This window comes from Mycosarcoma maydis, chromosome 13, assembly GCF_000328475.2.
Source record: "Mycosarcoma maydis chromosome 13, whole genome shotgun sequence".
NCBI lineage: Eukaryota > Fungi > Basidiomycota > Ustilaginomycetes > Ustilaginales > Mycosarcoma > Mycosarcoma maydis.
In genome coordinates this window covers 120,076-146,832 of record NC_026490.1, presented here as the reverse complement: position 1 = coordinate 146,832, position 26,757 = coordinate 120,076, and the positions used below count along the sequence as shown (strand labels likewise).

The 26,757-nt window shown below is 52.1% G+C and overlaps 7 protein-coding genes and 1 non-coding gene across 8 annotated transcripts; 3 read left to right on the top strand and 5 right to left on the bottom strand.

Annotated features, from left to right (window-relative positions):
* Positions 1 to 597: 597 nt before the first annotated feature.
* Positions 598 to 5,702, bottom strand: UMAG_04529 (DNA-directed DNA polymerase alpha catalytic subunit POL1; the record flags this gene model as incomplete). Its single annotated transcript, XM_011392552.1, has 2 exons — positions 598 to 5,526; positions 5,628 to 5,702. 2 exons carry the CDS (start codon positions 5,700 to 5,702, stop codon positions 598 to 600), a joined length of 5,004 nt encoding a protein of 1,667 aa, XP_011390854.1.
* A 957-nt stretch (positions 5,703 to 6,659) lies between these two features.
* UMAG_04528 (uncharacterized protein) lies at positions 6,660 to 7,231 on the bottom strand (the record flags this gene model as incomplete). The annotated part of the gene is made up of 2 exons (XM_011392551.1): positions 6,660 to 7,045; positions 7,156 to 7,231. The coding sequence occupies 2 exons, from the start codon at positions 7,229 to 7,231 to the stop codon at positions 6,660 to 6,662; spliced, it is 462 nt and encodes a 153-aa protein (XP_011390853.1).
* An 853-nt stretch (positions 7,232 to 8,084) lies between these two features.
* On the top strand, positions 8,085 to 8,522 carry UMAG_11755 (uncharacterized protein; the record flags this gene model as incomplete). The annotated part of the gene is made up of 1 exon (XM_011392694.1): positions 8,085 to 8,522. The coding sequence occupies one exon, from the start codon at positions 8,085 to 8,087 to the stop codon at positions 8,520 to 8,522; it is 438 nt and encodes a 145-aa protein (XP_011390996.1).
* A 6,153-nt stretch (positions 8,523 to 14,675) lies between these two features.
* Positions 14,676 to 17,240, top strand: UMAG_04526 (uncharacterized protein; the record flags this gene model as incomplete). The annotated part of the gene is made up of 2 exons (XM_011392550.1): positions 14,676 to 15,293; positions 15,384 to 17,240. The coding sequence occupies 2 exons, from the start codon at positions 14,676 to 14,678 to the stop codon at positions 17,238 to 17,240; spliced, it is 2,475 nt and encodes an 824-aa protein (XP_011390852.1).
* Positions 17,241 to 17,560: 320 nt separating this feature from the next.
* Positions 17,561 to 18,085, bottom strand: UMAG_04525 (uncharacterized protein; the record flags this gene model as incomplete). Its single annotated transcript, XM_011392549.1, has 1 exon — positions 17,561 to 18,085. The coding sequence occupies one exon, from the start codon at positions 18,083 to 18,085 to the stop codon at positions 17,561 to 17,563; it is 525 nt and encodes a 174-aa protein (XP_011390851.1).
* A 942-nt stretch (positions 18,086 to 19,027) lies between these two features.
* On the top strand, positions 19,028 to 19,136 carry UMAG_16072. Its single transcript has 2 exons — positions 19,028 to 19,065; positions 19,101 to 19,136. It is a non-coding gene; the product is annotated as a tRNA-Leu (tRNA).
* Positions 19,137 to 19,519: 383 nt separating this feature from the next.
* UMAG_04524 (uncharacterized protein) lies at positions 19,520 to 22,651 on the bottom strand (the record flags this gene model as incomplete). Its single annotated transcript, XM_011392548.1, has 1 exon — positions 19,520 to 22,651. The coding sequence occupies one exon, from the start codon at positions 22,649 to 22,651 to the stop codon at positions 19,520 to 19,522; it is 3,132 nt and encodes a 1,043-aa protein (XP_011390850.1).
* A 907-nt stretch (positions 22,652 to 23,558) lies between these two features.
* UMAG_11754 (uncharacterized protein) lies at positions 23,559 to 26,660 on the bottom strand (the record flags this gene model as incomplete). The annotated part of the gene is made up of 1 exon (XM_011392693.1): positions 23,559 to 26,660. A coding segment is annotated over one exon (3,102 nt), but the record flags the coding sequence as incomplete, so codon positions are not given.
* Between the last annotated feature and the right edge of the window lie 97 nt (positions 26,661 to 26,757).

The following is a 26,757-nucleotide window of genomic DNA, read 5'->3' as shown; positions in this document are numbered from 1 at the left end:
TCTTCCCTCTCGTTCGCAAGGTGGAGTCAAAACAAGCGACACCGCTCGGATGCAAGACAATGTTAAAGGATGACATCTATCCCATTATCTCGGAGCTCTGTTGTTTTCGGATGACAGGGCAAGGAGTAAGAGTGCTTTTTAGTCATAGTTACACTGATCTATCACATGTCTTCTCAACAATGGGAGCCTCGCATCACTCCGCGCACGGCTGCGCATGATACGAGAATGTGGTCAAGGGGCGGAACACTCGGGGAGAGAGGTGTGCGCTACGATCACCTTGTTCAAGCATGATTCACTGACCTTCTGTCCTCGCCTTCTCCCTCGTTGTTCACCATTGTGTTCGAATAGTTCACGTCCATGCCAATGAAGACGCACAAAGTCACCACCATCACGGTCGAATGTGGCCTTCACGATGCGTCCAAAACACGCTTTTGAGAGGGCTGTGAGATCACAGGATTATAGGCACGCTAACAGCAAACTGAAGTTTGCACGTCGAGATTCACGATTGAAACTGGAAAAACAAAGCTATAGAGTCCAAGTGAATCACAATCACGAATGTACAAGTCGACGCTGGTGAATCGTGTATGTGCTATCGCATCACACCTTCATAAACCTGAACAAGCTGGCCAGCTTGACGAACCTCCTTCCGTTCTTGGCCAAATACTTGTCCACAGTCTTGTGCAGCGCGTCCAGCTCGCGCTTGTTGACGTCCAGCATGGCCAGCACTTCATCTTGCCAAGCTTTAGCGCTGGCCGCCGTTGTGGCTGTCACCTTTTCACGAATTCTCGATGAGTCAAAGAGCGATTCGAGATAGATCAGCTGATCGTACAGCTGTTTGTCCCTGTAAACTGGCTCTACACGACCACGGCATGCCAAGTGAGAGCCTGTAGTGGAGGTGGCATCGAGCAGCGCGGCCGATTTGGCATCGTGAACTGCAACGCAGCGTTTGGCGTAGACGCTAGCCAGCCGCGTTCGAGAGCCGCAGTTGGGATCAGAGCATTCAGTCCAGCCGGCGTAGTAGCGTTCCACAAAGCTTCGGATGGCCAGCTCGAGTTGGATCGCCATGGTGGCCAGAGGCAACATTCGTTGGCAGGCAGCGTTTGTGCAGCGGATGCCCTTTGTGGAGATGGCGTTGGGCTCCGAGCGTTGCGTGTTGGTCGAGTCGCCGAGCACTTTGATCGCGGACGAAGCGGCACGATGAGCGGGCCCGAGGAAAGTACTCGATTCGCGACATGAAGGACATGTGAGCTTCAATGGCTCGCACTGCGCGAATCGCACCTCGTCCGGGATCTGCGAGTCGAGCGTTGCAAACTCTCGACCCACTGCGCCGCCGCTGCCAGCACCAGAATGCGAGACGTGAGAATACTTGCTCGGATCCAGCCCAAGACACTCTGCTAACCTGGATCTGTCCGTCCCCTCGATGCTTTCGCATAACCTCTCCACCGGCGGCAGGATCTGCAGCGCCAGATAGTGCTCGTAGTCGATCTTGAGCTCGCTGTCTTTCCTTCTCAACTCGTCTGGGTGATGCGCCCTCTCTGCCTGCGCTGTCTTGGTGCTGGACGTGCCATCTTCTCCCAGGCAAAAGATGTACGGGATCACATCACCCATCCTGGCATTTCCACCTCTCGTCTTCATTCGCAACGCCACCTGAACATGCGGCTGCGACTTGACATCCGGATAGTCTTCTGGGTTCTTACCCAACCGTTTGTAGATGATAAAGTCGTCCAGCCCCACTTCGCCCATCTTGATCTTGGTGGATATGTCCGAAAGGTACTCGTGGATGTGTTCCACGACCAGCTCGGTCGCTTGTCCAGACAAGATCTGTTCCAGCACGTAATTCGAGACGTTCTTTGAGAGCGCCGAGTATTCGCGACGCTTCATATCTAGACCTTTGATCTCGGTACTTCGCTTGCCTTCCTCGTCGACGAGCACCGCAGCATACTTTTTCTTTTGAAGGAGCAGCATACGTTCAAACACGCCATCGATATCGATCTCAAGCAAGCGGTAGCGTTCGTTGACCGATTTTTTAAACTCTTGTCCGATACGAAGCGCTTCCCGGTACTCAGTGGCATTGGTGTTGATCATAACACTGTCCGTGTCACCGTAAATCACATCGAGCAGCATCGACTCGGCCAGATCTTTGGTGGCGGTGAGAATCTCTCGACCTTTGAACGTAGTCAGCGCTGCGAGAGGGCGAGCGTAGAAACGCGAATTTTCAAATCCGAGACAACCATACATCGAGTTGGCGGTGAGCTTGAGCGCCAGCTGCTTGATGTTCCACTGCAGGAGCTGAGAAGGTGTGGCCGACTTATCCTTCATCAGCGACTTGACTTGTCGACGACGCGCCACGAGCTGAGCAATAATGCGTGGGAGTACGCCTTGCTCGACATCGGAAGAGGGTACGTCGGGAATCTTGTCTACGTCAGCCGCAGCGTCAGCGCCAGCCTCTCCTGCCGTATCTGAGGAAGCGGTAGCAGCAGCGACGCCAATCTCGTCGTCTTCGATGCCCTGTGTAGGCGGACGTTCAACAGTGGTAAAGTCAATGTTGAACTCCTGGATGATCGACGGGTAGAGCGAGTTGAAGTCCATGACCAAGATGTACTTGTCCCACAATCCGCGCTTGGGCTCAAAGACGAGACCGCCCTTGAACTTGTCCTTCTTGCTGTTAGCCGCAGTCGTCGACGCCGACGAATCAGCAGCACCACCGTTGGATTTGGCACGAGCCTTCGCCTTGAGCTCAGCCGCTTGCTGGATCTGCTTCTTCTCCCACGCAGAAATCTTGTCCGGGCAGATGTACTTTTGTCGGTGGAAGTCGTGCAGCAAGATATACTCGTTGCGTTCAGCGCGACCTCCGTTGAGCGTCTTGTTCCAGCTGTTACCAGCAAGATTTGTGAGCTGCTTGGTGAGAGGCAGAATCTGCACCTTGGCGGCGATGGCCATCTGGAAGAAAGTGTCGACTTCGCAATGGCGAACAAAGTTCATCAGACGCTCAGGAGATGGAGCAAGTGAGTCAAAGAATGAAGCGGTTTCCTCGGGATCAATGTCCTCGCGCTGAATCTTGAGATGAGTACCGCACATCTCTGTAAGTGACCATGTGGTGGAGGTGATCATCGACTTGCCATTGTCGGATGCTAAGTCGCAGACCAGGCGACCAGCGAGAATCTTGAGGTTCAAGCCTTGCTTGAGCTTGGGCCACTTGGGGCGACGGAATCGACCGACGCGTGACCAGTGGTCGGCACGAAGATCCCGCATACGATGCAGGAGCACGTCGAGCGAGACACCGTTGAACTCGTGACCTACGATGACGTCTGGGTCGGCATTGTAGATCTGAGCAAGTAGGGCATTGAGCAGCATTCGCTCGTACTTGAGCGTGTGGATTTTGATCCTGCCCTTGCGCGCTTCTGCCTCGAAGCCGGGTGGGAACATGGTGCCAAGTGGTCGCACAGCGGTGAACACGGAGCAAGGGAGTTGTTCGGGCGGCGTAGGATCCTCGATCTGGTGGTCGGTCCAGGTACGCGCACTGACAGCGACGAGTTCTTGCTTGTTCTCCTTGTGATTCACAACCGTGCGGATGGCGATCGACATGACGGTCAGGGGTGGAGTCTCGCGCGGCGAGGTGGTGTCGGCATCCGAGATGGGCGAAATGTCCTTAGGGTCGTCAATCGAGACCTCCATCTTGCACCAAGAGATGGGCGTCGAGCCTTCCGCCAAGCTGGCGTTCGAAATTTTGAGCCAGCTAGGCCCAAAGATACGTCGCTTGACTACCAGCAGCTCAAACGGCGAAGTGTTGGTGCCGAAAGCTTTGCTAAAGGTTTTGCCTTTGAAATCGAATGGCAGCTGAGGCTCGTCAAAGCCGTAGCGAATCTTCATGTAGTTGGACTCGGCTGGCACGCCTGCTTGCTCGAAAGCATACTTGCGTGTGACCCACTTGGAGAGAAAACCTTTGATACCGTGCTTGGCCGAGAGCTCTTCGAACTCGTCATAAATCTCATCTTCGCCGACCGGGCGATCGGTCTCGTGACCATTTTCGAGTTGTTTGCTGCGTGGCAGGAGGAAGATGCACCGTTCGATGCCATTGACGGTTAAGCAGCATGAAACGTATCGTCCTGAGTCCTTATCCTTGACCTTGCCAACGAGGTAGACGATGCCATTCTCACCTTCTAGGTAGTCAAGCCAATAGAAGAAGAGCGACTTGTCGTCTTCAAAGGCCTTCACCTTGCCTGCCAACGGTGTCGCTGTGGCTGCAGCTGTCTTGACACTGTTGTTGGTAGCAGCAGGTGTAGGCGTGGTGGGTGCAACATTCTTCATGAGGTCGTTGTGCACCTTTTGCCAGTTACTTTTGCTAGCCGGCATCTTGTTAAAGTCATTGAGCGCTGGCTTAGGTGTGGACGACGCTGATGGTGCCGATGGTGTCGTGTTGTCTGTCTTGCTATTGTCGAGCTTGGCAGCACGGGGTGTTGCCACAGCGGCTGGGCTGGGCTTTGGAAGCGTTGCCTGTCCACGCGCATCAACATTCTTGGCTGCAAACGAACCTACTTGGACGCGTCGAACATCGATCTCGTCGATCTCGTCGTCGCTGAAAGCGAGAGCATCGTCATTGAGACCAGCAGCACGTTTGGATGGATGACTGATGAAAACGTCGTGGTCTGCATCTCCCAAACCAAGGCTACCGATACGATTAGGCAGCCCCTTGGGACCGCGGAGCTTCTTGTTGGAGACGGGGAGCTCGTCGTCGAGCTCAAACACGGGGTCTGAGCCGAGATTGGGACCCCAAGGTGGCGTATCACTTCCGCTGACGTGTACTAGTGGTTCGGCGCTATCGCTGGAAGCATGTGCCGAGTCGCTGGTGGGAGCGCCCGAGGAGGGGCTTGTGAAGCCGTTACTGGTGGCGAGGGAGGTGGAAGAGCGGAAGCGGGAGAAGGCACTCTCATCGTGCTGCTTTCGCTTTCTAGAGAGGGAAGAAGAGAGGCGGTGGGCGGGAGAAGGGCTAGCTGGGTCGTGCGAGGATGAGGACGGCTTTGGACGAGTCTCGTCAAGGTTGCCCATGAGGTTGGCCATGAAGTCGTCTTCCTTTTCTTTGCTCACGGAGGGACGGTATGCATCAAAGGCGGCGGACCGCATTCGCTGAGCGTCGCGAGTGCGGCTTGCCGATAAGTCGTTCGAGAGGCCGCTGGACGCCTTGCGCTGCTTGCTGAAAGCAGCTGAAAGGCTCGATTTTTGATACACAGACGAGGTAGAGTCGTGACCTTTGAGCTTGGAGCGAGCTTTCGAACCCTTCTTAGGTTTACGCTTGCCGGTGCGTTCAAAGTACTCGTGCTCGTCTTCTGTGTCGTCGTCTTGTCCTTCTTGTTCTCGAGCTTGGTCATCCCAATCATCCTGACCGTGATCTACGTAGCCTGAGCCATCATCGTCTTCGATAAAATCGTCATCCATGATACGTCCACGAAGGATGGATCGATACTCATCTTCAGACACTTCGTCGTAGATGGCGTTGTCTTCGTCTGATAGATCTCCCAATTTGGACGCCTGTAGATGGAAGCAGTTGGTAAGGGAAGCGGAGAATAATGGTCAGCAAGTAGAGACGAAGGTTCGTTCGTGATCTTGATGAGAGCTCTGGTGAGACGTACTGCGGGTAATGGTATGCCATCGCGCTTCGCCTTGAGAGCGGCAAGGGCGTTGAGCTTCTTGGCTCTGGATGACATGGTATCGAAGTGGCTAAAACCGTTGCTGGCCTGAGAAGAAAGAGTGAAAAAATCTCGAGATAAAGTCTGTTGGAGTGAAGGGGGTGATTCGCGCTAAGCAATGGGGGATGGGGAGAAACGACGTTGGCTAGATCGTTGAAACAAGCTGCGTCTAAGCTTGGTCTTCAGGTGGTCACGGTGATGGTAAGCTTGTTGAGGATGGTGGAGCTGAAAAAGTGGAAATAGGCACAGGAGAGGTGTATGACTGGCTCTGACGAAGACACCAACCGAAGCGAGTCTCGCACAAACGCGTCCGACTCGTGTAAAGTGCGAAAGCGTCCAACTTCCAACGCAAACACGTCGCCAAAATACTGACTTACCAATCACGAATGCGCGTCGTCCCTCTGCTGAAGAAAAACCAACACCTCAACCTCATTTGCGCGTTGCGCCGTCCTTCTTCGCGACGCGATTCGCAATTCCAGCCATCAGGCATAAGACACAGACCGCATTTTGCATTCCCGCGATTCACGATTCGTGATTCGTGATTCGTTGTTCGTGGATGTTAGGCTAGTCTTCGTTTTCGAGCCTTTGTTAGACCTGGCTAACGCCACATCAGTAAACTTGAACCGTGAACCGTCAACTGTGGAAGCGAAAAGCATCTATCTACGTTGTGCGTGTTTCGGCACACAAATGCCGCCGCGAGTGTGGTTTAGCCATACGATAGGTGCCTTGTTCTCATATCTAAATAGTTCAAGAGAGGGGTTGACCCTAAAAGCAAACCAGATTCGCAAACGGTGTTGACATTGAGTGGCCTGTCCATAGCGTTTACGATTCCAACGCGTGAACAAAAAAGGGGGGAGAGATTCTCAAGAGGTTTGCTTCTACGAACGAACATCATTTGGTCTTAGGGCAGCCGATCTTAGCTGCTCAAAACATCAGAGAGCCAGCGATGGCTGAGCCGAGTAGGAAAGTCAAGGCTCAAAGCATCAGAGAGCCAGCGATGGCTGAGCCGAGTAGGACAGTCAAGGTAGCCGCGAGGGCGCCAATGGGAAGACCGGCGGACAACTGGCCAACAGCCGCGTTGCTCACCCCAGACGAGGCGGCGCTGGCGGCGCTACCTGCTCCCGAAGATGCGCCAGTAGCCAGACTGCCTGCGCCCGATGTAGCCGTGCTAAACGCACCTGCAGCACCCGAGGTGACAGTGGAGAAAGCACCACCCGCTCCCGAGGTTACCGTCGTAAACACGCCGCCAGCTCCCGATGTGGCAGTGCTAAAGGCGCCCGCGGCTCCCGAAGTAACGGTGGACAAGACACCTCCTGCAGCTGAGGTTACTTCGCCCAAAGCGCTAGTGATGTCGCTGAGGACTGTGTTTCAGAACCATGGATAAATCATGAATCGTTTAGCACGGCCAATGGTCAGCTCTGTTCTTGATCATATTCACCCGAGCTCTACAGGGGTACGCTCAACAACTTACTTTGAGCTTGCGTAACCGTAACAAGCACGGCGAGGAGAAGAGCCTGGACGACGATGGTTGATTTGGTGAACTGCATGTTTGCGAAAAGAGGATGCTTTGATGTGTAGTGGTGTGAACAAGGTGAATGCTTTGGTTTATGTAGATGATACAAGGAGGTTGAGGGGTATATAAGGCATCACCATCTGTTTAAGCTCACCAAGATGCCACTGTTTGTCCAACCGATCGAAGGCACTTGAAGCAAGCGAGCAGCTATCCGCAATGGTCGCCAAATTCGGACGTCCGGGTTGAAAACTCGCTTTCTCGGTACGTGCAACGTTCGTGATTGCCCAACCAAAAATAGAACTTGGCACAGTCGTGAGTTTGATATGCGGACGAGGCTTTTATGTTAAGCAGTCAGTCACGAGTGACGTCGGTCAGCTCTGGGGCGAGTGGGTGGTGCAATCGCCGGAGAGTCACGAGTGTGGCAAACGAGCAGTGAGACGTTGGAATGTCAAAAATGACCACCATGTCGTCATCTGGCGTACAGGCACGCACAACGTATCGACGCTAAGTTAGACAGTTAGCGTGTTACATCAGATTACAGCGGCTGTTAAAAAATATCGTAAATCGTAAATCACGAATCGGGAATCGTGAATTACGAATCAAGAATCTTCAAACCCCATTATTGTTAGGCCGTATCAAAAGTCGATTTGGATGGATAATTCATCTGTCTAATCACAAGTCGTGAGGTGCCGTTTCCTGTGACCATTTAGGATAACGAAGTGAAGAAACTCACAACCGCGCTCGTCGCCACGATCCAAGTTGCAACGTACGACTTACTTCAGGTCTATGATACGAAGTTCCCTTCGCGAAATGTTGTCGCGGTGGGGAGAGGCTCTCGCTCTGATACTTGGACGCAACTTGAAGCCATCGTTGTTGTTCTTTTTTTGATGCCGTTGTCGTCGTCGTCGTCGCCGAAAGAGGATTCTTGGAAGCACTTACAGATGAAGCGCTTGTCTCGGCACTCGGTAGTAAGATCACCTTTGAGCACGACTTCCAACTCGGTTCTCTTGAGACCTGATCACCACAGAGCTCCTGAGAAAGTTGATACTGTAGAGTTGAGCCGAGTCATACCAACGCAGACACGCGCAGCCCAACACAGAGTCACGCGGAATGCTCTCAGGCAGTGCCTCGCCAAAAGTCTTTCTCAAGCATCAGCAGACAATACAGCACCGTCGCTCCATCTCGCTTATGATGTACAGCTAGATGCTTTCCAGATGCGGCAATCACCAAGCTCTTGTTCACAGGAGAAAATCGGCAACCAATCAATTATCCGACCACAAGCCTATCAAGCACTTCGTGTGATCGGGAGAATATGCAAGGATTGAATTGAGCGCCAAAAATACCCTTGCAGGTTACTGTTTCTGGCTTCATAAGAAGCCTTCGAGTCGTGAGTTCTCTGGATGGAAATCTGTCTTGTAGTCATGAATGCACCCTCACACATGACACTCGTGACTGCCCATGGTTAATTAATCGGGGGCAACTGGTGTTTACGTAACAATTTGCATTTTCATGTGATGCAGGCGTGGTCGCAAGTATGAACATTCTCGATTCAGACTCCTCCGATTTACATTACATTACACAATGCATCGTACATCTCTAGCGTCGCTGAAAACAACTTAGGGTTTGGTCCTGTATGAATGATCCAATGGTTGCCCGTCGATCTTTCACTAACCCCTCATTAGGACAGAATGAGCATGGCTAGCATGTTGTACCTTGGCAATGGTAGTGCCAAGATTGAGCGCTCGGCATTGCGTGTTTGATGACTATTTGTGCTTGGGGACAAGGCTTGCCATGAGGTCAAGGTTGTGTCACAAGATCAAAAGCAGTTGTCATTCTGCAGCGGAACGGCTAGCCCCCAGCGACCATGACAAAGCGAGAATCTAATTGAAGAAAAGAGACTGCATCGCTTCCATCAACTGACTCTGATGCCATCCGACGGTACGTAACGGATTCGGACGAAAACTTAGTCGCGAGAATACAGCATGACAAAGATCCGAGAACACAAGCGGGGGGGAGAGGAGGTTGAAACGGCAAAATGGCCTACTCGACTCAGTAAAATTGCAGCGCTTGTGGCTTGAATAGGGGTTCATCTCACGGTTCTTTGGGGCCGTTTAAGGGTCTGAAGAAAGCAAGATTCAGTGTAATCGAAACGGGGTGCAACAGTACAACAAAGTCCGGAAGTACCCCGCCTGGGGAGGATATTGAGCCGAGAGACATGTTCCACCCATACGCGTAAGGAGACTTGATCAGCTCTGTTCGATTGGAAAAAGTATTGTGGCATCTTCACGAGTCAAACTATTGACTGATCACCATAGTGGTCGACCGCCTACGGCGATCTGTTTGAGACCTTTTTTACAACAATAACTGCACTCGAATTGCCGGTCAATCGTAAATGTGGGCTCTTTCTGCACGCTGCTGTGACAACGGGAATGAGTTTGGTAAGCCGAAACGCCGGAACCGCCGAATTTTAGCAAGCAGACCTGTTCGTGATCCAAGAGGTATCGAGTCCAATGATCGAAAGTGACGGCATGATCACGTTCCGCCCTCAACGTCAAATTTTGAAGCCGAACCCCTGAATTTTTCAAAAGGTCTCCCAATACATTCCTACGAAAATGGACAGAATTGGAGACCAAGATAACAGCCTCGGAGACAGCCGGGCACTACTGGCCATCAAGCGAAATCACACGAAGAATTGAGCAACATCAAACGTTGTTGAACTTGACGCCGTTTTACAACTTGCCTGTTTTCGTGGAAAAGAACAGAAAAGAAAGAAAAGAATACGAAATCAGGAGCAATATACTGTATGTGAAAAATCTGCACCTCGGTGCTACTGGATCTTCCTGGGTAAGAGCACATGAAACAGGGGGCAAAAAGTCGACTAGTAAGACATTCCTGCAGCGGCCTACCGTATAACCGGAACGAGGGAGAAAGTAATGCGTGTCGTTCCTGAACCGAGGGACTGGCTCGACATGATTTTCCGTATTAGTTAGTGTCAATCATTTATGATGTCGGCACGGAACGGTGCAGCCTTACCCTTTTAACCTAGCTACACACGTGACAGCAACAGAAAAGCCTACGATCTGCTGTTTTCTTCTTTTGACCTCTCCAAAAAAGACTTTTACTCTCTATGAATGACAATCGCTTTTCGTTGCTGCTTCCCTTGTAGAGTAAGAGTAGCAAGGAGCCGTGAGTCATGGAAAGAAAATCTGTCGAGCGATAATGGCGCCATATTTGTGCCGAACATTCAACAACCGATATGTGACCAACAAGAATCGATACAGTAAGTTAGTGGAACACATCTCGCTTGTTCAATTCGCCAAAAAAAGTAACAAAACAATCATTAGATGGGGTTGTGTGGCAGTCACACGGACGAGGTGGTTCGAGATAATTCCACGCATCATCTGCGCTTGTTGACGTCTACACTCGAGAACATTCATGATGAACCAATTTTAACCACAGCAAACCGGCCGACATAAACTAGCTAAAACAGTCATAGATGAGTGATGGAAAGCCGAGATTTTAGAGGAACAGTCACACAAAGTCGATCGGTAGATTGTACGTCATCTTGACCAAGTTCCAAAGAGCTTGTGCCAAGCCCAATCTATGCTGATAGAGAAGGCGCTGAGTAAGCTCAACGTAGATACTGTAGCAAGGAAGGTGCAAGCTTCCAGTTTGTTGATGCCTGTTCGGAAACGTCCAGGGCTTGGCATGAAGTGCCACAAATGGATCGGAAACAGAAAGGCTTTATCCGAAACCGCTTTTTTGTTCGTTTATAGAACGACACTTTTGTTCTCCACTGAAACCCTCATGGATCAGCAAGCCACGAGTCACGAGTAATCAATGTCGAGAAAGCGAGGTCTAGAAGCCTATTCGTGATTTTAGGCAGGAGCAAATTGTACGTTGCTGATACATGTTTCAAATATCCCGTTGGAATTAGTACAGCTGATCAGATCCGACTTGGCAATTTCGGTCTGCAGGACAATCGAGCCGGAAAACGGAGTTGACTTGGCACTTGAAAACGAAATATTTAAAATCGGTCTAGTTGGGGCTGACTGAGAGGGTGGCTGATGGGAGGAAATCTGGGAAAGCCCGAGCGTGAATACACGAGGGTAAACTGCCTGGGAACAAATCGTCCACGCGACTTGCTCGTGTCTGGCCTTAAAGATGGTAAGGAGACGCGTCTAGTTGTGCGAATACACAGAGTAGAGTAAGGAGACAAAAGCTGTCATCGAATCATGTGCACCACCGATGTCGCCTGACCCGACTGTCGCCCCGAACAGTGACCGCTTTGCAGATCAATGTGGTTGGAAGAATACATTTGACCTTTTTACGTACAGATGCCGAATTCAATTTTGGAATGGGTTCTTGATCTTTTTTTCTTTTGTTTTTTTTTTTTTTTCTTTTTCTGCAACATACTTCTGCTGGGAGACTTGAACTGTCAGTGATCACCTCAAACCTATGTTATCAAACTGTCCACAAGCTATGAGTGCTGTAAACACCCTTCAGATTACAGGGTGAATGGATTCGACTCAATGGACAAGTGGTAAGACGGCCATGACTCGCGGGGAGACAATGACAAACGCTGCATACACTGGCCATTCTGGTTCCTTCAATTAACCAGTACGACAGCATGCTTTGCTGTTCCAATTCTTTCTAGATTTCGCAGGTAGGTGAATGCTCAATAAGTAAGTCGGAGATAAGTAGAGCTCAGACTAACGGCGAATGACAAAAGCCTGGCGAGAAGGCATTCGCAAACTCATACTTTGCCAATTCTCCGCCGTGAAGTCTAGATCTTTGTCGCCACTACAGGTCGGAGCAGCTGCTTCGGGGCTAAGAGAGGTGGCAATACGTGCAACAATAGTGCTCCGACAGTGGCGCGGAATTCGGGAACAAACGCTCACTTGTATTGTGCGCGGATGCAGACTTGGGAACGTCGGCTACGTCGTGCTTAAAAGCATCATTAACGAATCTGGAAACCCTGTACACCACAGATTCATATCAATGAATTACAGGCTTGCAGCACGCTGCTACCTCATTACACCGCTTTGTGACAAGCTATCATGCGACACCGCAGATTCTCACCTTTGGTGTCCGAATACAATACACATGTTTTGCGCTGAAGCTGTATTCAGCTTCGCAAGACCTGATGTGTAGGATGTCACAACGCCTGGGTTGCGAATCTGAAGTTTGAACAAAGGTTCTGCAAAGTGCTGATCTTTTCATAGATCTTTGAAAAGCGCAACAATAAAAAATAAATAAAAGGACGAAAATCATTAAACGACATGCCAAGTTGGCCGAAACATTCGTGACTCGCGACTGGATACAAGTGCGGATAATTTCAAAAGCGGCTGTATTCGTCTTCGATGATTTACTGGTTATTCTCTTATGATTACTTTCAAAGACATACAGTAACTCGGACCTGTGTTCAGGCTAGCTACAGTACGGAGACTTCTCAAACTCTAATTGAGGCTGTCTTTAGCTTTGTATTATAAAAATCCAATTCAAACTGTACTTGATTGTTGGAGAGATCCAGGAAGGCAGGTTGAAAGTTAGTTGTAAAGATTGTCAGGTGCGGGGAACCACGCATTGACGATTGGCAAACGAACCAGACTTTTTCATGCTGCACAATTTGACAGTCCGATGTGATTGTCAACAAGTAACATCTTCCGCATCGGGAAGTTGGCCAACTTGTCAGGTCGTCGCGTGCTCATCATAACCAACCCTCTTCTCACGGTCACTCGAGCTTCTTTCGGGCTCCGAATGTTTATGCAGTCGCCAATCCATTCTATTGTCCAGGTCACACATGGTGTTGTCGGCACGATCGGTCACGACCAACCCTAACGGCTCGCGTCCAACTAACCGAGACCATCAATCGGCCAAGCTCGGTCGAGCTTGGTCAGCCTCGTTGCAGTAGCCTTCCGTTCGAGAAGCGTGTGAATATGCAAAAGCCTCGTTGAAGATTCTTTTCTTTACATTGCTGCTAGGCCAGGGACACGAGTATCAAGAGCAAGTAATGGCCATAAGGTGAGCGCATGTTCGTGTCATCCTGTGCTTCGGTCTGTTGTGCAGCCTTCTGTCTCAGACTGACGTATCTGTCAGCATTCATCCGGACCACCTTCTAACTGCAACGTCCTGCATGAAATCTTTTAGCCCTCTCAATCTCAGCTCCACATTTTTTTTCACTGCATACAAATAGCAGCTGATGTATCTCTGACCAACAGCTTCCTGGCTTTCTGGTCACGACCCCTTATTGGGCAGATTCAGCTTGAGCAAACCACGGGATCGTACAGCTTTCCTCGCGAGACCCGACGTTGCTCGCACAAGAAGATAGTGCATTGCAGGCAATCTTGCAGAACTGAGCTGCGTGTCCCCCTGTTTCTGCGACAGCCTTCATGCAGGGCGGTGGAGGAGGGCAATGGTCCGGATCTGCGTTGTTATCTGCCCACGCCCTATCAGTGTGACTAAAGTGTGACACGCAAGCGCTTGTGTCGTTGTATGAGTTGGCTAGAATGATGGATGATGACTATACGCTTCTTGGGACTCTAGCATGACGATATAGGCGGCTTCGAAATGAGTCACCATCACCCAATATGTCGGACCGGGTGCCTCCAAGTCACTATCTTCAGTGGCTAAGCCCTTCTCAACATAATGTGTGGTTACTGTATGGACAAAAAAACCCCATTGGAGAAAAAATAAATAAGAAAGGAAAAGTCTGCTCAGTCGTGAGTTGAGCATGTTCCGCTTCTTTCTCCGACATCTTGACGTTCACCTACAAAATTCACACCCGTGCCTACAGTATGTAAAAGCAATCATAACTGTCGGCGACAGCTCAGACCACGAATTCGGCACACAGTGTTTGTTGTACCTCTTACAAACAAAATCGCACCCTTGAAAGGATTACACATCCGTTCGCCGCACGCTTCCCCTGGTTTGGACAAAACCCATGTTCGCGACCTGCCGAACTTTGTCCTCGGCCTACTTCGGCTACTCTTGCGGTGAACCATAACACCTTTTCTGCTCCGCTCGGTGCACTCAGACATGCTGAGTTACATTTTTCAGGCTGTCAGGTCTCGCGTGGCTGGACGGTCTCGATCATCGATGGTAGCGGAGATCTTATTTGTGCGATTTGAACGCCTTAGAGTGGCTGTTTGTTTGGCTGAACGAAAGCGTATTCACAATTCACTGTTCATGCAATACCAGCGTTGCTCTCCGCTAAATCATTCGGGGACCCCTGCATCTCTGTACACGAGGTGTTCAACGTTTTCCTAACACCTGTTCTCTCTTCCGTTCCTGTTTCGACACGTCTTAGGCAAGCCTTATTGGAATCCATATAAAGGACAACATCTTTTCAGCATCGGTCAGGCTCAATCCTGAATTCCCCTTGCCTAGCCTTGACCTTACGCACGAGCGTCCCTCTGGCAACGATTACAAGACAATTTTAGTAGCCCTCATCCTCGTAGTTATCCTTCTCGACCACCATGTCCCATCACTCGGTTCATTCGACACCACTTCCCAACATCGCCCGGTCCAGCGAAGACGACGCCTACTATTCAACACAAGACTCTTCATCAAGCAGAAAGACGCTTGCCGTCCCTCCGAATTTCTTGAGGCCATCTCGTTCGCGCTCCAATTTCCTTTCGAAGCAGAGTGGCGTGAGCAGCTTGCCCAATTCGCCTGTCACTTCATCCTTTTCACATAGACCAGACTTGCATAGGGCTGCAACCAGCACTGCCGTGTCTACCATCAGCACCACCGAGTCGACGCGTTTCGACGAGCTCCACTACTCTCAGACCCACTTCTCTCGGAGCACCTTGCTGGTCTACCCCGACTCAGACTCAACTGCGTGGCCTGGTGAAAAGGAAGCAGAAGAAGACATTCGAGAACTTCTCCTTGCATCCTCTGACGAAGAATCTTCAGCACCACCTTCCACACCGGGCTTCGACAGCTCTAAGATCCCTCCTCGTGGGTCTTCCGTGACCATCGCTCAGCGCAAACAGTCTATGGAATCAGAAAAGTCGACACTGGCACTTCCTGAACCCATCAGCCTCTTAACACCACCCGCAGCCCAGACCTCACAGAAGAAGCGAACAGGGTATGTCAACACGTTTCTGACAAGACTGAGCAATTTCTTGAGCGTACAAAGCTAAATTTTAGTTTCGCCCCTTCAAACTCATCCCTTCAAACAGAAAATGTCTCAGTCAAGTCCAAAACTGGTTGGCGAAGCTCCCCGCACGAGGAGTATAAGTAGTAGCCATGATGATGACGGCTCTATTCGTTCAAATGCTCACAGTGACGGATTGTTGAAACGACACTCTAGGATTTTGATGAAGATGATCCCCTTCACACGCGAAGCTCCATCAGTGGCGCAGTTTACCGCCCACCGAGCTCCTCGCTTTGGTACTTTTCCACGCGTTCGTGCCGAGACCGAGGAGAAAGTCGAGGCATTAGCTGAGCATTTCAGCAAGCTCAATGCGGACCCACTGTCGCCGCCTCTTTCCATATCTTCATACGTATCGACAGGGTCAACGCCCGAAACATCGCCGGAACTATTGCTGCTGGACCTACCAACAGGGCACGGGTCCGGTGGCTATAGCCAACGTCATAAAAGCGCCTCATCGCGCGAATCGATTCGAACATTTTTCCCTGCGCCGTCTCTTCCCAGGTTGATCTCCAGACCAGGTTCCCAGTCGCGAGAGTCAGGGCGGATAAACTCAAGCAACCCAATGAGCCACGGCTCGCATCCCAAACTCTCTTCGCCAACGAAGGAATCAGAGTGGAAAAAGACGCTTGATTACGCGGCTGGTCGAGCTTCTTGGCAGAGCAGTATCAGCCATCGTCCTCGCAAACAACAAGCTGCTGCGAGCATCAGCTTTAGTCGTAGCACGACGGCTTCTGGCAACCAATCCACTTGGCCAAGAATCTCAAATCCGATTCATCGGCATAACACGTTGTTGCTCGAACACATGTTTGTCGACGCTGGTGATGACGGACAGCTGGGCCAGTATACTACTTCGAGCTTGTCGGCTTTCGCGTCGGAAAATGACGGCCCGTGCAGTTTGATGCGATGCTCGGCCGATAGTCGCCAAGAGTATAGTCGACGCTCGTCGGTTGCTATTGCTTCGAAGGCGTCGACAAGCTCACCAGTCGAGTGGCCCCAGGTCAATAGTTGCCCAGGTCGTTTTTCTGCGATGCCTTCTGTCAAGCCGAGGAGGCCTTCAACCACGGGCTCTTGGATGCGCTGTGAATCTGCGCAGTTTGGGTTCAAGACAGCTTTGCAACGCGCAGCATCTAGTGCCGTTGAATGTACCCATGTGGTTATCGGTACGGCGTCGCTCGGGCGCGCGGCATCGCTGCGCAAACGAACGATTCCTAATGCGGCTTCAATCTGGCAAAAGGGCGGACGTCGATCGTCTGGCGTTGGCGTTGCGGCTGCGACAGCGACAGCGACTGGCGCCTTTTCTACCAGCGGAGTAACAAGTATGATGCCTACCATCCCACAAGGTCATACGCGCGACTCATCTCTGGCAGACACCATCGGCGATGATGGCGATGAGCACGGATCAATGCCTTGGCTAGGTCTCGATCCGTATGCTCAAGATCGTGCCGACACTTTGGCACGCTACTCAATCTCACAACTGTCAGACGGCTTGACCTCGGACGCTGGACTGGGCGAGTTCGTCCCGTTTCGCTTCTATACGCGTCGCGAATCAAAGGATGACATTGCGCTGCTCGATCTAGCGCGTCGTCGTTCATCCAACGAGTCTGATGCTGGTCAGGGACCCGTATTCAACCTAGATCCTTTCCGACGTTCTTCTGCGTCAAGGCGACCGTCGTGGCCCAGAGGCGTTGTGTCGTATGAAGGTTACCACCGCACGTTTACGCGGCCCGACGTGCCAGAGGCCGTGACAGGCTCCGAGGCAGAGGATGCAGATGCAGATGCAGATGAAAACCAAACCCAAACCTATCTCAATGGCGATGGTTGGTGCAGACGACGAAGCACATTCTCTACCGTTTTCCTTCGACCACTTGAACTCTTTCAGTAAAAAATTATGGCGCTTTGCTTCTTGTTTCGATACAGCCTTTAGTTCGCTACTATCTCTTATTGGACTTTGTGTATTAGTATCCCGGATTCGCATCTCGCATATGGACCATGTTTATACCACTTGTTTCAATACAATACGATACGTTTCGTGCTTCGACTTAGTTTGGGCGGCTGTATACCACGGTTTGCGCAGCTTGTGACGTGCCTTGTCTGACTGGCTACGTTCGCTTCGGTCGACAGACTTGCGAGTGGGAATTCCAAATCTGGCGTGGCGTTTCTGCGGAGCCGAAATGTGGAGCGGGTATATGTTGAAGACAAGAGCTAATTTGTACTGGGCGCGACTGAGCGTGAAGTGGCACCTAGGCTGGTGACGGCCTTTGAATCCAATGGCAAGCCGGTGTTTGGATCGATGTTGTTCTGTACGAGGATCTGTTTGTGCCTGATGAGCCTTGCCTGATCGAAGGTGACACGCTGAGTAGCCATGATGGTCTGGATATCGTGTGCACCGGAGGGATCCAATCCGGATCGCGGATCGGAAGCGTGAATATTGGCGGTGATATCGAAGAGCGATGACGAGAGGCCGTTCGAGAGGTTCGCGGACCACGAACTGCCGGCGAGCGGGAGGTACTGCGGGCGAGATGAAACGCGGCTGAATAGGCGCGAGAGCAGCGAATCTGAAGAGCTTGAAGGTGTAGCGGAGAGTGCAAGATGCGTCGAAGAGGAATCAAGTGACGGTAGTCGAGAGACGATGAATCCCGGTAGCAATGGGCAGAGCACTTGACGCTTCCGGTAGACAAGGACCACCAAGACGACGAAAAACGCTGCGGTCAGCACGCTGTGATACATGCTGGCTACTTGCTCAGCCACACGTTGCTCAACGATACGTCAGCAGGTGGTGAGCAGTGCAGCGATGCTGTCGAACGCGAGCACGAGAAGAGCGCGTCTTTGGCTGCTTCTAGCAACCTCTTTCAAGCAACAAATAATGTTTGGTGACGCCGGCGCTTTCGTACCGACTCCTTCGACAGACAGTTCCAACCAAAAAGACCTACAGCTCTGGCAGGCCCAGTCAGTGATGCCGCGAGTGGCGAACAGTTCTTAGCGGCCGATCAAGGTTGTGTACCCGTGTCAGACCCGGACTCGGATTGGAACAGCCGAACGGATTCCGCGAGACTGAGCGCAGCTGTGCGACGACTGGCAGACGGCGGACAAAGTGGAAAGCCGTTTTCAAGTGGTGCTACCGAAGCAGTCAAGAAATCGAGTGAATGACGCGGATGAATCGATGTGCATACAGCAAACCGCCTCGAAACAGTGCCGGACAGACGACTCTTGGCCGATCTCGCCGGAAAAGTCGAGAGGAGCGTGTTGGACCACCAGACGCCGCAAGCACCAATAAAGGATCTAGGCCTCGTGCTGGTCTGGAGGTGTGACGTGTGATCGCCGTCGTTGTTCGATGCACAGATGTTGAGCGAGTCCGAGACTTGTTTCAGAGCGCCTAGATCGTCAGCTTTTGCATCCTCGGTCGGAAGACGATGGTTGTGCTCGCGACAGAGCCTAGACTTGCTCGTTGCTTACCAGTAGCAGGTTCAATCGTGAATCGTGAATCTCACCCGAGACCCGGTGGAGCGTGCGTTGCGCGTGTCTGACAAAATTCACGATTAACTTAAGCGGGTGCCTATCGTGTATGTCATGAGGATGCGGGGTTCCGGTTTCTTACTTGAGCAAGTCTCGAATAGTGACTGGTCTATATAGATCTATATAAATTACTTATGCCAAAAGCTTTTGTTGAACGGCTGGTTGGTGAAGTGGCCTAACACACTGGTTTTAGGATGTCTGCCAATTTGCATTGCAAACACGTGTCCCACACCAGGATTCCTGGGTTCGAATCCCAGACTAGTCACTTTTTTGCCAACTTTTTTTTTCTCTACGATGTTATGGTTCCGGTCTCTTTTAGTCACACGTAGTCACCGACTTGCAGAAGAGAGATCGCTCGCCAGCCTGCCCGAGAAGATGGACTCGATGTACTCCCTCTGTTTGACTGAGAGCTCTTTCTCAGATAACCCGATAGAAAAAGTGACGCTAGGCACAGCCACCTGACGCTGACACGCGCTGACGCTCAGTCGTGAGAGACTCTTTGAAGCCTGGAATCACGCGTGGTTCGTGGATCACAGTCGGCAGACGTCGTCGTAAGAGTAAGACAATTGTGAAAGTCCTATTCCGCCACCGCATCACGAATCGAAAAATCCGACGGGCTCAAGTGCTACATCAGGCATGATCTACGGTCTACTTTGGGAATACAGCAAATGTCTCGCTAGCCGGAATTCTGGACGACTTCTGCACGATCTCATCCTCGATTTCACTCGTGTCCATTTGGAGCAGCGTATAGTCGTTGCTGATGGACCTGCGACTGGGCACGCCACGTGCTGATGGCGGTGGTAGCGTGAAGCCCATCGTATGCCCGTTGGACTGTTGCTGTGTGCTTTTGAGCACACTGAAATCCACCATGGTCGAGGGCGGATTGAACAAGCTCATTGGTCGAAGCTTGTTTGGCGATGCGCCCCCAGCCACACGTCTCCTGCTCGGACTGGTACTGTTACTGGCATCTTTCAAGGGAGAAGCCTTTCGAGAAGGAGACAGATTCTCTACCATATCCTGGGTCTGTCGATGTGCCAGTTCCATGAGCTTTTCATTGGCGCGGCGCAGTCGCACTCCTTCCTCCTGGAGCTCCTTGATGAATAAATCTTTTTCCTCGAGCTTGGCTGACATGTCGTTCAATCTACTGGCATACTCTCGTTCGACGTCTTCGCGGATCTTGGGTGGTGCGTCGGTAGCTTGTGCTTCGCATGCCGCTTCCAGTTCGCGTACCTGTTGTTGCAACGACGAGATGAGCTCCACCTGTCCAGACCGCGTCGAGGGAAGCGATGGACGAGAAGCCAGCTTTCTAGACAGGCTTTCGATTTTTCGGTTGGCCAGGAACAGTTTCTCCGCAAGCAAGTGCGGCGGATCATCAAACCCGAAGTTGTAAGATCGCTTGACAGGCGATACAGGTCGAGCGAAATTGGTGGAGGACGAGGTAGAAGTAGAGCGAGAAGTGGCGGGCGTGGTCGAGTTGTAGCCGGTGCTGCTGTTGGAGGCGATTTGGGAAGCTTGCGTGGTTGAAAGGTCTTCATCCTCTGAAACGTCGGCAGAAGCGCCCTCGGTGCAACGTCCACCGCGTACGACCAGGGAGCCGATCACATCGAGCCGCTCTTGCAGCTCGCGGATGCGGTCATCTTCCACTTCAACCACTTGGCTGTGCTTTTGCGGATTCCTTTGAAGCTCGTCAACCATCTTTCGCAGTGCGTCCGCTTCGGTCTGATATCGCAAGATGAGAGCTTGTGCTTCGGCGCCAATTCCGCCACCGAGCGTGCCGTCGACCTCGTTTCTCTTCGCATTCAGCCCCACCTTCTTGATGCGCTTGGCAAAGTTGAGAGTCGACAGACTCTCATCTACGGCCGAAGGGTTGGGATTGATCGTACAGACTACCGCGACGCGTGCGTTTCCGGACAGCGAGTTCTGCAGGATTCGAGTGAGTTTGGAATCTCGATAGGGAATGTGCACACCAGTGCTACCGGATTTCTCCGATAAGGCATAGATGACTTTTCCTAGCGTGAGAAGCGACTTATTGATATGCGCACCTTCCGCGCGACGGTCCGATCCTTGTGAGACATATTTCTCGCTGCCTGCCAGGTCGATGAGGCACAGTTCCGAGACACTCACCTTTTTACCGTATCTCGTTTCTGCAGCATCTGCTCCAGCACTGCGTTGATCTTGATCACGTTCCCACGACTCAATGGTGATCTTAAAGCACGTGTGCGATCGACTGCTTCGTTCGTTCCAGTCCGTAGCTCCAACGTGTCGGTTCGCTTGACCACGCGCTAGCAGCTCCCTCACCTGGGCTGGACTCGTGACAATCTCTTCTCGTAGCGGCTGCACCGTTGTACCCTTGCCGCCGCGTCGGCGCTTGTCGTCTCGAACTTGAGGCACATTGCTCGGTTCAAGAAGATCTTTGACCACTTCGTTCCAAATTTCCAGGTAGCTGGCACGTAAAAGATACTCTCGACGTGCAGAGCTTTGCCTGATGCCGCGGAAAATATCGCGAACCGCGCGCGGAATAATGCCTGCCTCTTGCCCCTTTTCGTCTCCCGATAGCGTAAAGGTCTTGCCAGAGGCGGTCTGACCGTAGGCAAACACAACGGCGTCGTAGCCGTCGAGTGCGGCACGTACGAGCGGACGCGCAACCGAGACGTAAACAGGACGATTGGCCGAGCCTGTTTGAATGCCGTCAAACGTAAATGGTCCCAAGCTGGCACTCTGCGTCCGTCCGGTTGCGATGGCTGCTTCGAGAGCGACGGTGCCGGTATACGGATTGGCTACCCATGCGCAATCTTCGCCGTGTTTCGGAGGACGCAGTCGGACGTGCACCTGAACCGTCTCGAGTCCGGTTGCCTCTGTGTGGGCATTTTCATTATTAGCATCCGCTTCGTAGACAAACGAGCTGTCGCCGTTCTGATCCGCCTCATCCTTGCTGCTTTCAGTGTGCTGCTGCCAAGTGGATGACGAATATGCATACGCCTCTGTTGCCTGTTGCAGTGGGTGAGCGGGCTTTATGCCTCCTCCGCTTCCGCTGCTACTGAAAGGCGTGCTTTGATTGGCGGTTGCCCTCAGCGCCGAGGTAGAAGCATGCTTCTTGGGCGACCGAATGCGAGCGGCCACATCGGCAGAAACAGCAGCTTTGATTCTGGGCATGGCAGGAGTGGCTGCGGTGTGTGCTGTCATGGTAGTGGGAGTGTGTGATCGAGGTCTGGTCTGCACCGGGGGTTTTCGGATTTCAGAATCTGTCGTAGCGAATGCGGACCGAGTCTGGAGCACTGGTGTTGTGGCAGCTGAACAGGGCGCGCTCGAAGGAGGGATTCCGACACTCTGCAAGCCAAAGCTGCGTGAGGAGGATCGAGTCGTTCGAGGAATCGGTGTTGGACGTTGAGATGCTGCAAGTGAGTGGTGAGGTGACGGCGAATGAGTCAACGAGGTATTTGGTGGCGAGGGGTACAAATGAGTTTCAAGCGCAGACGCAGGACGGGCAGGCACGTTGAGATGGTGTCCACTGTTGATCAGTAAGCTATTTCCTCGGGCTGGAGTTGGGTTTGGCAGGCAGTCGACACTGGCGCTTGCCTCAGAAAGGAGATAGGCGTAAGGAGTAGGTTTGTTGGGTTTGCGTTTCGGCACAAACGGTTGGCGTGCAGTAGAGGGAGTGGAGCTACGGCGGCCGTCGTCTATCGAGATGAAATCCGCGCTTGGAGTGGATGGCGAACCAGAGTCGGCCGTAGAGACTTTCTTGGCGGTTGCTGCTATGGCTCGCGTAACAGCGGGGGACATGAGTGAAGCGTAATACCTAGCGATGCATGCGCGCACACACCCACACACTTTCGATGTGCTGCTGTGGTGAGGTATGCTGGTGGTTGAAGTTGTTGAACGGATCCAATCAAATCGAAATGAAGCCCAGCAGCTGAAGTAGCGATTCACTTCCGATGCGAGTTCTATTCAAAGGCGTACAGTGTCAAGTTATATGTGTCACTGTGATCAAGGTCGGAATCTTGGTCGTTCTTCGTGGTTGTCGCTTCCAAAACGTGCGTATGGCACAAAGAGGAGTGGTTGATTTGAATATACGCTGTCTGTATACGAGTTACCTGCCTCTCTCTCTCTCTTTCTCTCTATGCTGCTCAGCTGCAAGGTGTAGATCCAACGTGCAAGTCAAGCACGTCTGTGTCGCACCAACTTTGTGGCTCCGCTTCGAAATGGCGCAACTCACAGATTGGCACCAAAGACCAACATTTGTGATTCGTTATTCACGATTTTGCACCAAACACGCGTGTGTCGGCTGAAGGCCTCTCCAGCACGTGACGCTGATAGGATTCACGATTCACGATTCGTGAATCGTGATTTTCAGAAAATCAAATGTAGCCGAGAGTCTAACAGTGTGGATCGTCGTGCGTGGTTATCGTGAAGCGTGAACATAAAACGTGGAAAGATCGCTTCCGTTAACTTCTTCAACATGATCCAATCGTGAATCGTGAATCGTGAATCGTGAATGCAAACACGACGTGGCTTGCTCGGCGTCCATTTCTGCTGCCTGATCACGCCCAAGTGTCGCGAAACGCTTGACAACAGAACAGAATGGAAAAACTTGTGGGTATATTAGAAAAGATCATAGCGATCCGGGAATCGTGAATACGAACGTGGAAGCAGCCTTGACGTGTTTTACGAAAGTGCCAGCATAGCCAACTTATACATCGCGTTGACGACGGTGCAACGATGTCCACCAAAGCCATATGCCCCCAACAGCACCTATGATAGTGGCCAGAATGCCAATTACTGCAAGCAACAAAGGCATTGGCATGTCCCGTAATGTCTCTTGCACAGCATCTTTACCGCTTGCGCTGCTGCGGCCACGGTCAAAGTGAATCCCTGGAGCAGACACTCCTCTATCCGGTGAGTCGGCCAACTTTGCAATCATCAAAACTGACATGCCGATGCAGTAAGACAGAAGAATCGTCAGCGTGAGCAAGCAGAGCAGCATTTGTATAGGCAAAGCGCGGACGAGGTGCACATGTATCATCAGCGCGTCAAGCAGCACAAATAGCGCAGCGGCTATCAGAGGCAGCGCCGGGCTAATTGCGATCCACAGATACGGCGCTTCAAACGTGAAGAAGAGCGCCTGATAGATGATGAGGAAGATGGCCAGAGGCGTTCCGAGGAAGCAAAGATGAAGTTTTCCGACACGACAGCCATTGGCGGATCCAGATGTGTCACGGTGCGTGACTTCGACATCCGCTCGTCCAGCCACACCGACGCTTTCAGGCTTTGGAGAAGGAGTGGCTAGTCCATCTACAGTAGGATCATTTGCATAGTGTCTTGCAGGATGATCAGCAATGGTGTCGAGACGAGGCGTCGAATGTCGAACGTGCACTGCTCGAACACCCGAGCCCTGCTGGTGGTGACGTCGCAGAGAAGAGCTTCTAGTGCCGTCATGGAACGGTGTGCCTTCCCCTGCACGCCTTCTATTCTGGCCATCGATCGAGCCGTGCTCAAGTTCGAGTTCGAGGACCGATCGATCCATGCCACTCGGCAGGCTAGCTTTTTCGAACTGTTGCGAAGGGATTGTCCCCGTCTTCGTCCGATCTACCTGTTGATCGCTGTAATACTTTCTTTGTATGCTTAGTTCACTGGGTTGAATTGCCGGGTAACCGACATATGATGCTTCCTGACCGATGCTCGGCATCGGCAAAGTAATCCCCAGACCAATCCGATCGCCTGTTGCTGGAGCACGAACTGTGCCGTTCCCAACATCTGACTCCGGCCGCTTGTTCCACTCCATCCCACTGGCGGGTCCTTTCAGTGGCGTCTCTGGCATCCGTTCCAGCGTGGATCGACGCGATTTGGCCTCCTCGGCCACCGCCGTTGAGGCAAGAGCTCCCATGATCAGCCCTGTTTCACTTGAAGCGCCCCATAAAGTGTGAGCCAGGCCGAGCGGTCGGAATATTTCCTCCGACTCTCTCATGCCTCCGGAGTCTGTGGTCGCAACTTGCCACTGAACCAGGTGAATTGTTTCACTGGAGCGTGTAGCTGCTGACGCGGTGGAACGCGGGGCCGAGAGTGAGGATGAGCCAAGACTTTGATCGGCTTCGACCTCAGCAGAAGACTTGAAATGTTTCGGTGGAGCAGGTACAGTCGATGTGTAAGTCTGCGGTAACGTAGATGTTGTCGGATCGGATTCGGGCGGTGAAAGGCTCGGTGAGCCCCGCGCAAACCTGCTGACGAGGCCATACTCTTCCTCCTCGACCGGAAGCGCTGCGAGGTTCGAAGGCCGAAAGATGTGGATCTCTGCAGGTACGGACCGATGGTGTCGTAGCTCGGAACTTGATGGAACGGGAATGGATTTAGCCGAATCACCGACAATCTCTGTTGTTTCGTCGATACGAGTCGAATCGCGCTTCTTTTCGCTGCTATCAAACGCCAGTGTCGAACCTTCGGAACTCTGCTGCGCAGGAACTGCCCCCTGATAGAAGCTTCGAGTCGATGCCAGGTAGGCTCTATCTGAAGATTGAGGCCTAGCCAGCTCGAGATCGGCTCTGGCTTGCCTCTCTCGCTGTATCCTTTCTTCTGGCTGCGCCGGTACCAAGCTAAGCAAAGGGACCGAACTAGATCGTGACAAGGTGCGATGTTCTTTGCTAGCAACGAAACTAGGCGAGCGTGTGATAATCAATTCTTTCGGCTTGAATCCGGCGGTAGGGTTACCATGCGAGCTCACGTCAGTATATCTTGGCCATGTCAGAGGGTCTACCCGAGCAATCGGCGGGGGGCTACCTTTCGGATGACTTGTGATCGGTTCTGAGCTGATCGAGACGCCGGAGAAGCGGAATCGATCGTAGAAGAAGACGCTAGAGTCGGCCAAGGAGGTATCTTGATCCATCGAAGCTCTTTCCATTATCGGTTGAAGCGCACCAGATACTGGTCGGACGGTGGCTGGGGTGTTTGAGCGATATGCTGCGTCGTCTTCTTCGAAAAGTGCTGGATGACTTGCGTACCACGCTTGTGGCTGGGTCAGAGGGCTACACAGAATGGAATCGCGAGGGATACTTGCTGACAATGGTCTGGAACGAGACTGAGGGCTAGCTGGCAAGGTGCTAGGCTCTTGGGCAGGGCTGTTGACGTAGCTGTTGGCAAAGCTCCATTCTGACCTGAAGCCAGGAGGATTGGATCGCGAAGATATGCTTCTTGCTGTTTCTGCTGGTGAGCGTCTTGAAGTCGAACCGGGCGTGAGAGGTCCTCGTGACAGAACCTCTGTAGATCGTGATCGGCTCAAAGAACTCTGGCTACCTCCTGGTCGACGATACGCAAGCGGAGCTGAGCCCAGTCCACTTTCCGAATGATCCCATGACAATCTGCCGTCTGGAACGGAAGAGCGCTTGCGTTTGTAGTCAGGACGCCGAACAGCGTCCATACTCCATCTTCGACCTTGGTCCCCCTGATAGTCTTGCTGTCTTTGGGCGGCGTGCAAGTAGTGCTCCATGGAAGGCCACGAGTTAGCGTGCGAGCCGATCTCAGCATGAAGGGCTTGATGATCGCCGTTGGGCCTATTTCTGAGGATGAGACCACGAGTCCAAACAGGTGGACTTTGGTCTAACCCATAGGCAAAGTTAGCCGTTTGTTGGGCATCGGAGAAAGCGCCCGTCCAGGAAGGCGACCTCCGATAGCTTACCGAAGATGGGCGTGAAATGATGCCGATCCGCTCCGATTGAATGACAGCCTGGGAGCTGAGGGCTGGAAGAATGCTTTGCTGAAAGTGGCACTGTTGGCCTACGTGACAGCGCTGTTGCGCCTCAGGCTGTATTGCGTTACGCGCTCTGCGTCACTGGCTCTTGGCAGCTGGACAGGTGAAGTTCTGGCGAGTGGAAGGTGGTGGCTGCTGACTCGACCCGGCA